We start from the raw sequence: 16,156 nt of genomic DNA on the forward strand, positions 1-16,156 counted from the left end.
AAAATTTCACTTTCACCGGACTGACTACACAAACTAAAAATAAAATTGAAAAAAGCAATCTAGTTCTGTATCATTTTTCCCCATGGTCAGGTCCCATTCAGGTCACTGGCTATGCACTGAAATCGGTTATGAACAGTTGCTTGGCTCTTCCTTGCCTGGAGTTTAAGGCTGTCAGCCAGCCATACCCTGCGTGATGGCCCCGCAGAGCAGACAAGGCTACTTGTAGAAGCTTCGGCCGAGGGTAAAGAGCGAATCCGGTCAGCTTTTCCTCGAGGCTCTAGCAGTGGGCTTCCATGGGCTTTTTTCACAATCCCCAAATCTCAGTGAAAGTAGGCACAGCACGTCAAGGGCACAGCAAGGAAATGCTGTGCACTTCCTTGGAATTGAGAAGGCAGGAGAGAAAACCAACTGACAGCAGATGCCTGTCACCATCATCTCTTTTCTCTTTTGTTTTCCAACCTGAGTCACTTCCTGTTTCTACTTTCCTCAAAGAAGTCATAAAATGTAGGGTGGAGAAACTCGGAAGCAGTGGTACCAACTTGTTCACATACAAGGTGGGACGGTTCTGGGTCTAGTCATAGTGATAAAGTGCAAGTCCGGAATGCCTACTGGAAGATGTTTTGAAAACTTATGCCTTGTGGAGGTGGGGAGGGGTTTAAATTGGGAGATTAGGATTGACATATACACACTACACTATATAGATAACTAACAAGGACCTACTGCACAACATAGAAAACTCTTCTCAATACTCTTGTTTTAGTTGCTAAGTCATGTCCGACTCTTTGGCAACCACATGAAATGTAGCCCATCAGGCTCCTCTGTCTATGGGATTTCCCAGCCAAGAATACTGAAGTGGGTTGCTGTTTCCTTCTGCAGGGGATCTTCCTGACTTAAGAATCAAACTCATGTCACCTGCATTGGCAAGTGGATTCTTTACCACTCAGCCACCTGAGAAGCCCTCTCAGTTCTCTATAATGACCTATATGGGAAAAGAATCTTAAAAAAAAAAAAAAAAGTATATACACACACACACACATATATATATAACTGATTCACTTTGCTCTACAGCAGAAGCAAAACATTGTAAGTCAACTACACTCCAATAAAAATTTAGAAAACATGCTTAAACATCTAGCTGGAGATAGCTTTCTTCCTGGTAGCCCCTGCCCCTCTCCCAAATCACTTATGGATTATTCAGCTGATTCCAGTTTCTGAGTCATCTCCAGTCCTCCACTCCAGACAGCCATCGTTCTGAGCTGACACAAGATGACATTCATGTGGTCTGTCTGGTTTAAACCTCCTTGAACAGTGATGACTCAAATCAATCCCCCTCTCCCTTTTATTCTGGCACACACTTCATGTTTATATTGTTTTCCTAAGATAAGCAGTTCTCACACCTTAATATACATAAGAATCACCTATAGAGAATTTTGGAAAATGTTAACTTCTGTATCTTCCAGTAGTAGCTTACTCAATGCACGCATCTGTAACTACATGCTCAAAGGATGAATTTTACATTGTTTAAATTATACCTTAATAAAAGATTCTTTAAAAAAAATCACCTGGAAAACTTTTAAATTCTGACTATTTGAGCCTGATGGGTCCAAGGAGCCAACATCTGAACAGGCATTCCCTGTTACTTCTTCATAGGTGGTCCAGTGGTCACATTTAGGAAAAAATGCTGTGAAGACAGCGAGGTCCACCAAGCACGGTCCACCCCCAGCCACCACGACAGCCCCACCAACAGCGGCTTCTGCACTTCTCCAGGAAAAGACCAAAGGATGCTGGATGGAGCCACTGGGCAATCAGTGTGCAGACCCAGGTCTGTTCTCGGTTCTGCCTCAACCTCTGTATGCTCTGCGCTCCTGGGTAATATGCTTCCAACCCTGAAACAGTCTTACATGTTAAGACTGGTATAAGCCCTCAAAACCTTAGAAAAACTATTTTAAACTCTGCATGGCAAAGAAAACCAATTTTAACTTGGATGCAACACCGTTTCCAGGTACTAGTCTCTGTTCTGATGGCAAATCTGCTGAAGAAACCTCTTTCCAAACTAGCAGCTCTAACAGCTTTCAAATGGCTCACACGTTTATTACCAAATATGGTTGGCTGACCAGTTTACAATCTGTGCTGCTGAGGGTGCGCTCAATGCATGACCTGTTCTGTCAGTCTGTCAGCGATTCTGTGTCTGGGGGAACAGAGGGCATTGTTGCAGTAAAGGCTACCCTCTCCTCAGCCCTCCCCCACACCATTCTCTTCTCAAAGAGTGGATGAGTCACACCAAGACTGGTCTACATCTGTGACAGGCATCCCTCTCAGAAGGCACTCTTCTCCAGGAGTCCAGAACCAAGGGGAGCCAGAGATGTGGTTTGTTCCCAGGGGCGTGTTCCCCCATACCCCCACCCTCTCAAGGTCATCTACCCTCCCCAGATGGAGATGCCACAAACATGCCAAACTCTTTCAGCCACAGCAATCCCAGAGGAATTCCAACACAGCTATGAAAAATCAGGTGGTACCTTTTGAGTCCAAGCCTCTACTTTGAAAATTTCCTGCTCCTGCATTCCCACTGAGATCAACTTACAGGTGAATGTACTGGAAGAGATTTCCGTATCAGGTTTCCTGTGTAAACCATTAAGCTCTCGGGCACTATGTTATACAAAGGATGGGGTAAAAATCCTCAAAATGACACGTCCTGGCAGTTGAATTTTCAAGTTTCGAAAAAGATGCACAGACCACATATGAATCTTCTAAACTGTATTTGGAAATGACAAACATTCAGAACCAACAAAAATCTTCCTAGAGACAAGGCCCTGAGAGGAGTCTGTCCCCACTGTGTAAAGTTTTACATTAACTGTACAGAATGAAATTAGTAACCAGTAATCTTTGGCACTAGAATGGGTAACTCCTTAGTTGTTCATACAGTATCCAAACTGAACATTACATGACGTTAAACTGCTAGTTAACAGTTGAATTTTACATTTAAATTACCTTTAAGAGTTTGACGTCCTAGCTAAGTTTTTCAGTATCAATACACTAATCATATCTAACAGTGCCTGAGGTAGAGACTTCTGTAAGAGATTTATTGAAGAGAACACAATTGAGAGTATAATGAAGAAAAACACTTCCGGTCTTGGAAGCATATTATAGCCAAATGTCTTTGCTGGTTCAACAAGCCAAGCCTGAAATGCAGAACTCTTACTTCTTTCATTTCTGTAGAGACTTTGTACAGGGGTAGGGCTTTCTTCTGTTTGGACTCCTGCATTTTGGAATACATGGATTGCTTCTTTTAAAAGTATGATTCTTAACATGGAATGTGCATGAACCAAACTCAACACCATTATTAAAAACAAAAACAACACAACTGCATTAGAGACAACAAATAAAATCTTTTCAACTCTCCATGATATATGGCCAGAATGAGTGACAAGTATGCAAGTCAACCTAATGATTCTAACATTTGATGGTGACTGTGAATTATTACAGATTTATGATACGTAGGTGAGTTGAAATTTTATTTCCAAACTCAGCACTGTATAAGTGCAGGAGCTTATTTTTAGGTGGTAAGACTCTTCATGAAATTACATGATTTTATGAAGATAAAATCAATATCTGGAACCTTCCAAGCAAAATGACCAGCAACTGGGTATCTCTGACTTCAGGTACTTTACTTCACAGTCAGGAAAGACCTTTGCTTTATAAAAAGGCATTTCTTGAAGTAGGTTCAAGTATAACATACTTGCCTTTTACCAAACACTGCCTGGCCAAAAATTTATCCTCAACTATAGGTATTATTTTTAGAAGTGTACAGTCCCATAAATGAGATGGAAAACACAAAGCCAGGACATTTATAAGCTTAACGGGTAAACCATAGGTATGACTAATAGGAATAACATTTAAGTCCATTCTCGGAATAAGCTGCTAGAGCAAGTTCAGTGTTTTCAACAACTGATTCCTGTGATAAAGAGCACCGAAGGACTTCTTACTATATCATATAGTTCTTTCAATGATTTTTTTGAAGCTTCAAGCTCAGACAATGACCAACAGTTGGTCTTTTAATACTTTTCACCAGAGGCTTTCTCTAACTACTCCGTAACACTTCTGAGAGGTAGGTGGCTACTGGAACTTGGAAAAGTAAAGGGAATTGCTTAGTTTCATACCACAAAGAAATGACAGTTAAGGTACCTAATGATGACATTTTTCTTTTCAAAGACATAGGTGTCCTTTTAAAGACAGATGTGTGGGAGTTCTAACCTGTGAGAACCATTTTAGATGACAAAGTTCATCTTTATCAAAAGTAATTCTACAGATGTTAGTCAAGGAGAATCCCCAGAAAAACTGACTTCTAATGAAATAACACGCCTGTGGTTTTAAATGAACAAAATAGAAGCTAGCAAAACTAAGGCAGAAAGCAAAAGGAAGCCACAAAATGAACATTAACATTTCTTTAGAGGAAAATGCTATCTAATTCGTCCCTCAAATTTGAACTAAGGGAAAAAAGCCTGTTTGCTTTATAAAGGACACACATCTGAATAAATGATGGTATATTAAGGAATATAAACATGTTGTTGACCATATCCTGATTATAGTATGTGAAGGACTAAGCACTCAACTACTATTTGGAGAAGCATGTCATAAGACAGCATGTCTTATACAGCAATTCAAAGGAATGTGATTTTGATAGGAAAAAAAAAATGCTGTTTATACAAACACTTGCAAGTTCCAGAATAGTAACTGGAACAATATTTTTATTCACTCAGTGGGTTAAGCCAGACATTGAAAGGGCCATTTTCTTAATGTAGGTCCACTGACATGTTATTAGGTGAGAATGGTTTTGGCAAATTTGTATGTTCAAAGGCTAAAAGAAATGGACTAAGGAAGCAGTCAGAGTTGGGAAATCTATGTCATAATTAGAACTTTAGTGAGAGAATAAAAATAGATTTGAACACATGTGAAGGTGACCCAGAATATCTTTCTATGTACTTGAGGAAGTTGAAGAATTATCCAGACACAAAAGATAACATTCTCATCAGAACAAGCCAAGATGAAACACCGGAGGCCCTGCCTGTAGAAACTAAGTGGATGCCTCTGGCGCCGAATGTCTGCCTGGCATTTTTGCTTGACTCCGTCCCTCTCCTATCATTCAAATTCCCAACCCTCCCAATGGCAAAACCACTCTATTCTCCCTCAGGCTCTGAATAGATGGACATGAACCTACGTGTATTTTTTTCTGTCCTTCAGTTCAGAAGTCTGCATGAAGTTCTACTGACATAAGAATTATTGGTAGTTCTTTATCTTAGCCAGCCTGAATAATTTAAAATCTTGCCTGTTTTAGAATGATTACTTGAAATTCTTTAGTAACACTTTGTTTGAAGGAAACTGTGCAGATCTGGTAATTATCCAGGATATATACACATATAAGTCATTTTCTGAAATTTTCCCTTCAGTCTCACTGGAGGTGACCTTTTGCTCAAGTGTTTAGAGATCCTGAGGAGCTTCTCTTGGGTAAAATTTACAGATTAAAAAAAGCAAAATAAATGTAAATGCATGGCTAGAAGATAAGCTTAAATTTTCAACTGAATTTTTTTTGGGGGAAGGGGAGAAATGGAGAACAAAGAAAAAAGAACTATACACAGGATGCTGTTCTAAGACCCTCCTAAATAACAAAGAACTGACACTTAAAAATTAAGAGCAAAAAAATAAAACCCACTCTTGGAATTTCAAAGTTACAGGTGGCTTGCAATTAAATTTCTGTTAGAGAAGAGTGAGAGGTCCCAAATGAAATGCTCCCTAGTGAAGCAAAATCTCCTTCCTTTAAATCTTTACCAAGCTCTTACTCAGAAGCTCTTAAACTGTAAGACAAATGATGTGAACATGACAGAGAGAACAAAGTTATCCAACAGAAGGTTGAAAATGGCAGTTAAATATACTGCAAATTATGGGTGTTATGTGAACATGAATGCTTGTCACTGACAAACAGATATGCCTATACTGAATAAATACTGAAATTCTCTTTCAGACTATTTACAGATAGACTCCCAGGTCTGAACTAGTCTTCTGGGCAGAAACCCACTTTGGCAGAAGTAGGTAAATTATAAAAATTCCATGGTAAATGATAAGAAGGAAGTTGAACTTAGGCCTTCTGCCACATGCAGTATAAATGGCTTTGATTAATTTTTAGCCTAGAAGGGAATTTTCGTATTTTTATTGTTAACATATAAAGAAAATATTCAACACTGGCATCTTAAGAAACCAGAGGCAGGTTTTTTGATTCAGATTTAAGGCAAATCAGACAGGCCCACAACTAAACATCAGGGCTTATTTTCTAGGCATGGCTTTGCTTGGTGATAGAGGAATCTCAGAACAGTTCTAGCCGCAGTCTCCACACTGCTACTGGTTGAGGACACCTTTGTGCATCAGACTTTTGAAACAACTGACGTTACATACACACCATCAAAGCAAGGCTTGGTATTTAAAGGACTCCTGCAGTGAATCACTTGAAACAAAAATAGCTTTTCAAAGACTAGATACAACTCTGGGCATATGAATAAGATTCAAAGATTTCTCAAGTCAGAGAGAGATCTCCTTCTACCGTGGACTTCCTCTCTGAGGCTAAGAACTGACTCATCCCCCTTCAGCTCCTCACATATCTGAAATCGTCCCGGTAACACGAGAGGCACTTTTTATTAGGTGTATAGCATCTATTAAAACTTTAAACCCCGGGTAGAGTTTGCTGAACAAAGTAATAACACTAGCCTAATAGGCATTACCTTAAGGATTTTTTTCCCCTTTAATATAAAAGTATAACTACAGTGGTCCAATGTACAAATACAAAAAAAAGTTCTCATACTAAAAAAAAAAAAAAAGTACCATAATACTGTACATACAAAAACCGTTCAACAAGAATGATTTAAATATATCTGTTCTTTTCCAGATCTGGAAGACACAAATGTAAAGTTCTGCAACTGTATTATTGCTGGAACTCATATCCAGGAACGCTGTGTTTCCCGTTCTCTCCCCCTTGTCCCAGCCCCACCTTCAGAGTCCCCTGAGCTTGGATCATGAGCCAACAGCATCCCTGAAGATAAGCAGAGCCCAATGTTTACTCAACGGAAGTCATTCTTCAGTGAGCCGCCGCTTACCACGAACTACGAAAGCACAAGCTCTAAGCCCAGCCAGGATTAAATCCAGACGGAGGTCTTCCCATCCCCGGATTTGCTACTAGCACTGCTTTTGCTGGACCCAGCTTTGGACCCCACTTTGGCTTTTTTTTCCCGGGAACCATGGGGGTTGTTTTGGTGATTGTAGGCCTGGATGGCCAGATCCAGGCGTTCCTGAGCCATTCTGATTTCCCTCTGCAGAGTCTCCAGGTCGGGTGGGAGGTTGTCCTCATGGCTGCCGTACTGCTGTTCCTGGGCGATGTTGGCCTTGTTTTGCTTGTAGGCAATCTTAGCGTTGGACAGTTCGGTGTACTGGATTTGATCTGGTTTGACGGCAATGTTATAGCCAGGGGGAGCAGATGGCGTATTCCAAGTGAAAGGATAATTATAAGCACCCGGATCTTCCAGTTCCCTCCTTTTACTGTTTAGCGAGTCTCGAATTGTCCCAAATCCTAAATGAAGCATCTCCCAAATGTTAAGCAATAGGCAAAGGCCTGTAACACCATACATTATCAGAAGAAAGATGGTCTTTTCAGTGGGTCTAGAAATAAAGCAGTCTATCTTATGAGGGCAAGGGAGTCTGCTGCACACATAAAATGGGTGGACTTGGAAGCCGTACAGGAAATACTGCCCAACCAGGAAACCCACCTCGAACACGGTCCTGGCCAGCAGCTGCAGCACATAGATCTTCATGAGCCCATCCTCCCGGATCCGCCGCCGGCCATCATGCTTAGGTTTAGATTGGTTCTGATCTTTATTTTCTTTCTCACTTTCTAATTCCATTTCTGGATACATCATGGGATCCTCTTCATGGTCCTCTTCCGTTTCTTCCAGAGCCCGGTGCTGTTTCCAGTGCATCGCGTAGGGCTTGCTGCGAGCGGCCTTCTTGTCTGCGTCACCGTGCTCCATCTTGGCAATCTTATGAATGGCATAGCCCAGGTACATGACCGAGGGGGTGGCCACCAGGATGATCTGGAACACCCAGAAGCGCACGTGAGACAGGGGTGCAAAGGCGTCATAGCAGACGTTCTCGCAGCCTGGCTGCTCTGTGTTGCACACAAATTTGCTTTGCTCGTCGTAATAGATGGATTCTCCTCCTACGGCTGTAAGGACGATCCGGAAGACAATCAATACCGTGAGCCAGATCTTCCCTACAAATGTGGAGTGGTTGTGGATCTCCTCTAGTAGGCGAGTGAGGAAGCTCCAACTCATGGTGACTAAACTGGTCCGCCCTGGCAAAAATGAAAAAGACCAAAGGAAGATCAGCAAATATTAAAATCTTTTTTATTGATCTTTAGAAACTACTTCTCTACATACGTGAAATCTAACTTCAAGGCTCATACTAGATGACAGAATAAATAGCGCCTCACGCGCCGCACCACCATCGGGAAGGGCCGTTCACCTCAGTCTGTGAGCACTGGTTTATGCTGACAGGGTCTTAGGGAAGTCTGATTTCTTTTCATGTCTTCTCTAGTTTAAAAGGTAAAATTGTAGCTGTCATTTGGAATACAATTCTTAATGTATATTTAAGAATTAATATACTTATACTGGATGTTTTACATATAGTGTTATTTCTTAGACTTCCTGAATTTTGTGAGATAGAGGGAAGAGGACAAAGGCACACCTGTTCAGCCACAGTAAGACTGCCACTGAGAACACAATGGGGACGCTTGAGCTGGACTCCACTGTGAAGAGGTACCTTACTAGCAAACTTAAATACTGGATCTGGTAACAAAGTATTAAAAAGAATTAAGGAGATGGTATCGCTGCAAATATTAATAACTGGCAAAGATCAAGAACTAGAATAAAAGACAGAAACTCAGAAGTCTTAGCTAGGGTGCATCACATAGCAGATTCTAGCATTCTGTATTATACTTCTGTATTTAATTTATGGTTGATGTTAAAAAATGCCTGCAGACAGAAAATCCAATCAATAGGTAAATCTACTTAAAACAGCATTTCAAAGCTAGTTTTATTCTGAGATTCTTAGATCTATGTTCAGAATCTTGGTAAAAACCATCTAAACAAGATAATATATGTAAAGTCCCTAATTCAACCCCTGACACAAAGCACACCTAGCTCTTCCCCTCTTTCCTCTCTTGGTTTACTTCTGCAGATTACAGTTGATTATCAGCATCATCAAAGAAATTTAAATACTCTTTTTACCTGTTATCCAGAATTTCTGCTATCCAAAATTTTCTTAGAGAAATGATGCTTTGTTTACAACTTTTCCAGATTTTCTCTGGAAGAGAAACAGAAGAGAAGGCCGTAAGTTTTCTCCCACAGAAAACAATAAATCACCAGAATGCCATTTTCAGGGAGAAACAGTGGTACAGTACCACAGGAATCAATCAGCACGAGATGGAAACAGGACTGAGCTTGAATATCACTCTTCTCTTCTCCAATACATCATGGTAGGAGAAAATACCTAAAAGTGACTCGAAGATGCTTTACTCACTGTAGTCTAAGAAAATATGACAGGAAGATGAATCATTTGTGAAAATCTGAAACAGATGAACTCTGGCATCTATACGAAAAAGCCACAGCAGAAAATCTCAATGAATTTAAGCTGGGTCATTATAGGCATTGAGAAAATCTTCATCCCGCGTGCTCTATTCCTGCCCTCTTCTCTGGAGCAGCCAGCTAGGAGCAAGCTGTTTATTTACAACACCCAACAGCCGGCTCCCTGTCACTGGGACACCCATATCCACAGGAGGTGATTCACAGACTCGACTGCTCACAGAAAGAAAACATCTGCACCTGTACTGTGATTACTAGTGTATATACACAGGACAAATTACTTCTCATTATCAAGTTCTGCCAACCCTGGGATAGCCATGGTCACAAATCATCCTCATTTGCTATCATTTAATAAATAAAATGTAAAACAAACCCTGAATGTTCAAAGTTATTATATGTTCAAAATAATAAAAAATATTTTGGTAAGATATGTGAAAAAATCCCAAAACAATTCCCAAAAGGTCAATGAAGAAGAAAAAAGTTCAGAGGCATCTACATAACGTGAAAGTATCAAGATTTACATACAGAAGAATCCAGTCACACAAGTATTTCACCACAGGACTTCAAGTACAACTCTCGTTTCCAGCACTGATGTCCAACTGAGCTCAACAGTTCTCCTCTCACTCTATACACAAGTTATAAAACCAAAACAAAAGTAAATAATAAGCAATCTTTAAATGGTGATGTAAGCCAGGTTTCCATAATGAATCACATCCACAGGTCTAGACTCACATTTTTCCAAAATGCCATGTCTAATGCATTTCCCTTAAAGCCTGAAATTTTATTTGTTCCAATAAGCCAAATCATGAAGGTGCAATCATTGGTTAGTTAGAAAACTCATTCTCTACACTTCCATCTGTACCAAAAACAAATGGGTATCTTTTTAACAATTATTGCTATGAAATAATTTCTCAACAGTTCAGTATTTCATATAATAATCTTAACTTTTTTGGGGGGAGGGGATCAATGGCAAATCCTTCAAAGCCTGTATAATAAAGCAGTCATTTAAACACAACTAGAAACACACATTCACACTGGTTAAGCTGCAGGCCTATACAATGCTGAACACTTAAAAGCCTGGTTTTCCAAAGGTTTTATAAGTGCCACAGCACCCTATCCCCAAACCTTGAGTATAAACGAAGTGTACAGTACTGCAACTTCAGCATCTCATAAAATGGATGATGGGTGGTTTTCTTTCTAACGTAACCACAGGCTTCCCAACCAAATGGCAGCATCACCACTCTTCGGATCTACTGAGCTGTCAGTGGGTTTTTCCTTCGATACTCTTTCCTTTTCCAAATCCCTTTCCTCTCCTTGTAAGCATTAAGAGAAAGGCTTAAATATCAGAGTACACTACTCAAATTTGTGGGGAAGGGTAGAAAGGGAAAGTGGGAGGGAGTGAAAGGGGAGAAAAAAGTCAACTAGTAGAATTGTGGGTTCTGGAATCGACATTTCTAAGCAAAACTGTGCCACTGCCAAGTGTGGTCTCACCATGTTGTTGCACCACTAAAACTCCCTTTTCTCATTACCGCTTTTTTGCTCTTCTAACAGACAAAACAACAGGGTTTCCCTGGTGGCTCAGGAGTAAAGAATCTGCCTGCCAATGCAGGAGACGCACGTTCGATCCTTGACCCGGGAAGATCCCCTGGAGAAGGAAACAGTGACCCACTCCAGTATTCTTGCCTGGGAAATGCCATGGACAGAGAAGCCCAGCAGGGCTACAGCCCACAGGGTCGCAAAGAGTAGGACACAGCTTAGCAACTGAACAACAACAACAACAGGCAGAACACGGTCTTCTTTGGCATCCCTGCTTCAGCAAACAAACCTGGTTAAAGAGTAAGGAGTCAGAGTGTGCAATTAACTGTGAATGGCTTTCATGAAAAAATAAAAATCATTTCCGTATTCTATCTATGAATGGAAAGTGACATGGGAATGTGTGATGAGTGGTGGTGGGGATGGGGGGAGGGATGCTGAACAACTAAATGCTTTTTGCCAACTAGGAAAGCCAACAGATTTATACGTATTTTGACACTTAATATCTTCTTGAATATATCCTTTATGCTTTGGCTGAATTTATCTATAGACAAATCTAGAAAGTAGTAGAATTAGGACACAAGAAATGTACATCTGCATGGTTCTTGCCCTGTACAGTCATTTGAGTTTCTAAAAAGGTTCTAGCAATTTACAACGCCTGGCAATGAATTACAATTTTACCTCAACCCCGTCAGCACTGTCTGTTATGCTACTCTGCCAGATGCAAAATGGAATTTCAAAAATATCTCAATTTGTATGTTTTTAATACAGCAGGATACATTCCCCCTATAGTCCTCCTTCTTCATGAACTATTCCTATCCTTTTGCCCATTTATCTGCAGAATGTATTCTGCATTTGACATTTAATATAAATATATTTGTTTTCCTCCAAAATTTACTACTTTATATAGTCACACCAGTCAATCTGTTAAATAAATATTCTTTCTAGGATAGCTTTTTAAATAATCTGCAAAATTCTTGGTAGCCCATAATTCAAAAGTATTCTTGATTCTATCCCCACCCCACAACACAACACATACTGAAGAAAATTATGTTTGCTTACATAAAATGTACTGGACAGAAATCAAACGTGCTATTTTTAGTCTGTTTTCCAAATAAACTTTCAAATCTACATTGTCTTACACTAGAAAAGAGAATTTTAAAAATTACTTGGTATCAACATGGTAATAAATTATGTAATCCCCCCCAAATTATTTATATTTGAAGAGTTTCCTATCAGCTATATCCTAAACAGGATCAAGTCAAAGTTTACTGCCTTTTTCTGTAAACTAAAAGCATCTTTGGAGACCAAACGTAAAAGCTCATTATTTGGATTATCTCTGGAGGTAGATTATATGATCAGGTCTATTTAACAATGAAGAAATGAGGCCCAGAAAGGTTTTAAAATTTCCCCAAGATCACCCAGTTATTAAGAGGTGAAGCTAGAATCTGAAGTCAGTCTTACTTCAGATTCTGGGCTTTTAACCACTAGTTAAGAATTACATTACATGTGAGTTGAAACAAAGTACAGGTCCCATGTGAACACGGACGAGGGCACCTTATCTCAATCATGGGGATCAGAATTAGACTAAATAATAAAGTAAACTCACAAAGATCAAGGGGGAAATTTCAGAGTTTAAGATCTTATACACAGAATGAACTGCAAGTTAAAAAAACAAAACGACACCCCCAAAAACAATAAAATAAAAAGCCCCAAAAGAACTTCAAGGTTTCTTGGCAGTTGGAAAAGAAAAATGATGATTTCACTAAGAAAGATAACTTCTTTGGACATTGAGAATAGGGGCTAGAGAAGTTGGTAAATCCGGTCCAGGAGTGATTAGAGTTGTTAAAGGGGAGATAAACATGTGCTCAGATGTGCTCAAAAATACTGTAAATAAATCAAACCAGAATTCTAAAGAACGTTCAAGTAATTACAGGAAAATGGAAAAAAGAAAACACATAAACAGAATGGACAAACAGAACACAATGGCTAAAATTAAAAAGAATGACTATGGGAGGAGATCCCTGAGATTCTGAAAAGCAAAAAAAAAAAAAAGACATTCACTGGGTAGGAATGACTATACCTAGTGCTGGTGAGGATGTGGAGAAGCTGGTACTCTAAACACTGGTCACTTTGCAAAACAGTGGCAGTGGAGCTTGCTGTAAAGAACTGCCTGTCAATTTAAGAGACATAAGAGACACAGGTTCAGTCCCTGGGTGAGGAAGATCCCCTGAAGGAGGGCATGGCAACCCACTCCAGTATTCTTGTCTGGAAAAATCCATGGACAAAGGAGCCTGGTGGGCTGTAGTCCATAGGGTTGCAAAGAGTCGGACGTGACTCAATCGACTTAGCATACACATGCAAACATATATCAACTATATGATCCAGCCAGTCTGATCCTAGGCAAGAAGTAAAACCCTATTTCTATAAAAGGACTTGAACATAAATGTTCACAACAATTTTATCTGTAATAGTCAAAAACTGGAAACAACACAAATGTCCATCATCAGGTTGATGAATAAACTAATTGTGGTATATTCATACAATGGAATACTACTCAGCAATAAACTACTGATATGTGTAACATGGATGAATCTCAAAGTCAGGCAAAAAAAAAAAAAAAAAAGAACACACTGTATGATTCCATTTATAAAAGTTCTAGAAAACGCAAACTAATCTACAATGACATAAAGCACATCAGCAGTTGCCTATAGTGGGGTGCAGGGAGGCACTGGCCAGCCTGATAATCAAACTCTCCTGGCTATTATTTTTCAGTTTCTATTTCTGTCTCACTTCTCCTTTCCAAACTTCTAAATACATATCCTGATTTTTGTTCTATCTTAGCCCATCCTTTTCAGCACCCTTTGTTGATTCCTTCACCAGAAATCAAGCTGTAAACGATGTCCCATTTGCCCCAACATCTCCCTGGAATTTCAGACTTTAAATTCAATTGCTGCTCTACATCCTCTCTTGGATGTCTAATAAGCACCTGAAATTTAACATACCCCAAACCAATCCTCCTCTCCTCCAAAGAGTTACTCTTATTCTGTCTGCAGTTTTCCCAAATCAGTAAGTAGTTTTGTCATTCATGACGTTTTTAAGGCCAAAATTTTCAAGACAACCTCACTCTTTTTCCTCACTCCATAGCCAAGCTATCAGCAAATCTTGTCAGTTGTATCTTCAAAATATATATCCACAGTCCAACCACTTCTTTCAATCTCTACCACTATCATACTGATCCAAGTCACCTTCATCTCTAGCCAAGATTACTATAAAAGCAAGAGTCTTCTAATTGGTCCCCTAGCTTATCCTCTTCGGAGAAGGCAACAGCACCTCACTCCAGTACTCTTGCCTGGGAAATCCCATGGATGGAGGAGCCTGATAGGCTACAGTCCATGGGGTCGTGAAGAGTCGGACAGGACTGAGCAACTTCACTTTCACTTTTCACTTTCATGCACTGCAGAAAGAAATGGCAACCCACTCCAGTGTGCTTGCCTGGAGAATCCCAGGGACAGGAGCCTGGTGGGCTGCTATCTACGGGGTTGCACAGAGTCGGACATGACTGACGTGACTTAGCAGCAGCAGCAGCAGCAGCTTATCCTCTTAACCCTCCAAGTCTCTTCTCCAAAAAGCAACCAGAGTAAAGCTTTTAGAAAACAAGTCAGATAATGTTTCTCTTTTGCTCAAAATTCTCCCAGAACAAAACCTCAAATCTTCACCACAGTCTACGGATGGCATCCTTTATCATAAAGCTGCTAGGACACTTCTGGTCTCTTTAACCTCCGCTCTCGCTCACTCTGAATAAGGAATACCTACATCCTTGCAATCCCCTGTTCATACCAGTCATGTCATACTTTTGCCTCAAGATTACTGTACTTGTTATTTTCACTGCTTTGAAATATTTAATTTCATAGATATTAGCAGAACATACTCTCACTTCATTCAAGTCAGCCCAAAAGTCATCTCCCTAATGACTTTCCTCAGGCCACTTTCCTCTAAAATAACATCTTTCATTCTCCAGCCCTTTAATTTTTCTTTTTTTTTTTTTCCTTTAATTTTTCTTTATAGCACTTACCCCTCACATAATTTCTATTTTACAATTTGTTTATAGAAGGTAAACTCCTTGAAGGCAGGCTTTTGTGTTCTTTTATCCCCAATACCTAAAACCCCACAGCCTGACAAAAAGGTAGTAGGTTTTCAATAAATTGTGCTTAGTCACTAAGTTGTGTTCGCTAAGTCGTGTCCGACTCTGTGACCCCATGGACTGTAGCCCGCCAGGCTCCTCTATCCATGGAATTTTCCAGATAAGAATACTGGAGTGGGTTGCCATTTCCTACTCCAGGAGATCTTCCTGACCCAGGGTTACCCAGGGATTGAATTCATGTCTCTTAAGTCTCCTGCATTGGCAGGCAGATTCTTTACCACTGCGCCACTGGGGAAGTCCCTCTCAATAAATATATGTTCAATAAAAATGTCCCTGATGTATTAACTGGAAATACAGGACTCAGAACAATATTATCCCAATACTGTGAAAACAAATAAAATTTATGCATTACAAAACCCTAGAAGAAGAAAAAAAAAAGCTTGAAAGGATATAAATGAATACCCACTCTACCTTCTCCTTTCTTTAGCCTTTTTCCTGTATCTCCACTAGAATTCTCTCTCTAAAATGGATGTGTTACTCCTTTGCTGAAAAGCCACTAATGAAAGTGGCCCCTCAAATCAGTGGGGCCAAGATGGATTTTTTAAAGTATTTGAATAAAACGTAGTTGATATCTGTTAACTCTGGACATGGGAAGAAAAGATGAATCTGAGTACAAAAAAATAAAAAGTGTCTCCACGGATAAAAGAAAAAACAATTTAAACAATACTGGAAAACAATGAACTGGGGAAAGAGGTTTCAGTAATTCTTTTATATGCAAAGAGCTAATCTCTAGTATATATAA

General features: G+C 39.8%; 1 protein-coding gene across 4 annotated transcripts in view; it reads right to left on the reverse strand.

The window, feature by feature from the left end:
• Positions 1–2,739: 2,739 nt before the first annotated feature.
• The window catches only part of GJC1 (gap junction protein gamma 1), a 33,053-nt gene continuing 19,636 nt past the window's right edge, over positions 2,740–16,156 (reverse strand). For all 4 annotated transcript variants that reach the window (XM_019981969.2, XM_019981970.2, XM_019981968.2 and 1 more), the window contains exons 2-3: positions 9,324–9,399; positions 2,740–8,389 (exon numbers count right to left, since the gene is read on the reverse strand). In XM_019981969.2, the coding sequence (XP_019837528.2) occupies positions 7,179–8,369 (1,191 nt within the window). In that variant the 5' untranslated portion in view covers positions 8,370–8,389; positions 9,324–9,399 and the 3' untranslated portion in view covers positions 2,740–7,178. The remainder of the gene's footprint in view (positions 8,390–9,323; positions 9,400–16,156) is intronic.

Source organism: Bos indicus, chromosome 19 (assembly GCF_029378745.1).
Source record: "Bos indicus isolate NIAB-ARS_2022 breed Sahiwal x Tharparkar chromosome 19, NIAB-ARS_B.indTharparkar_mat_pri_1.0, whole genome shotgun sequence".
In the NCBI taxonomy this organism is placed as follows: domain Eukaryota; kingdom Metazoa; phylum Chordata; class Mammalia; order Artiodactyla; family Bovidae; genus Bos; species Bos indicus.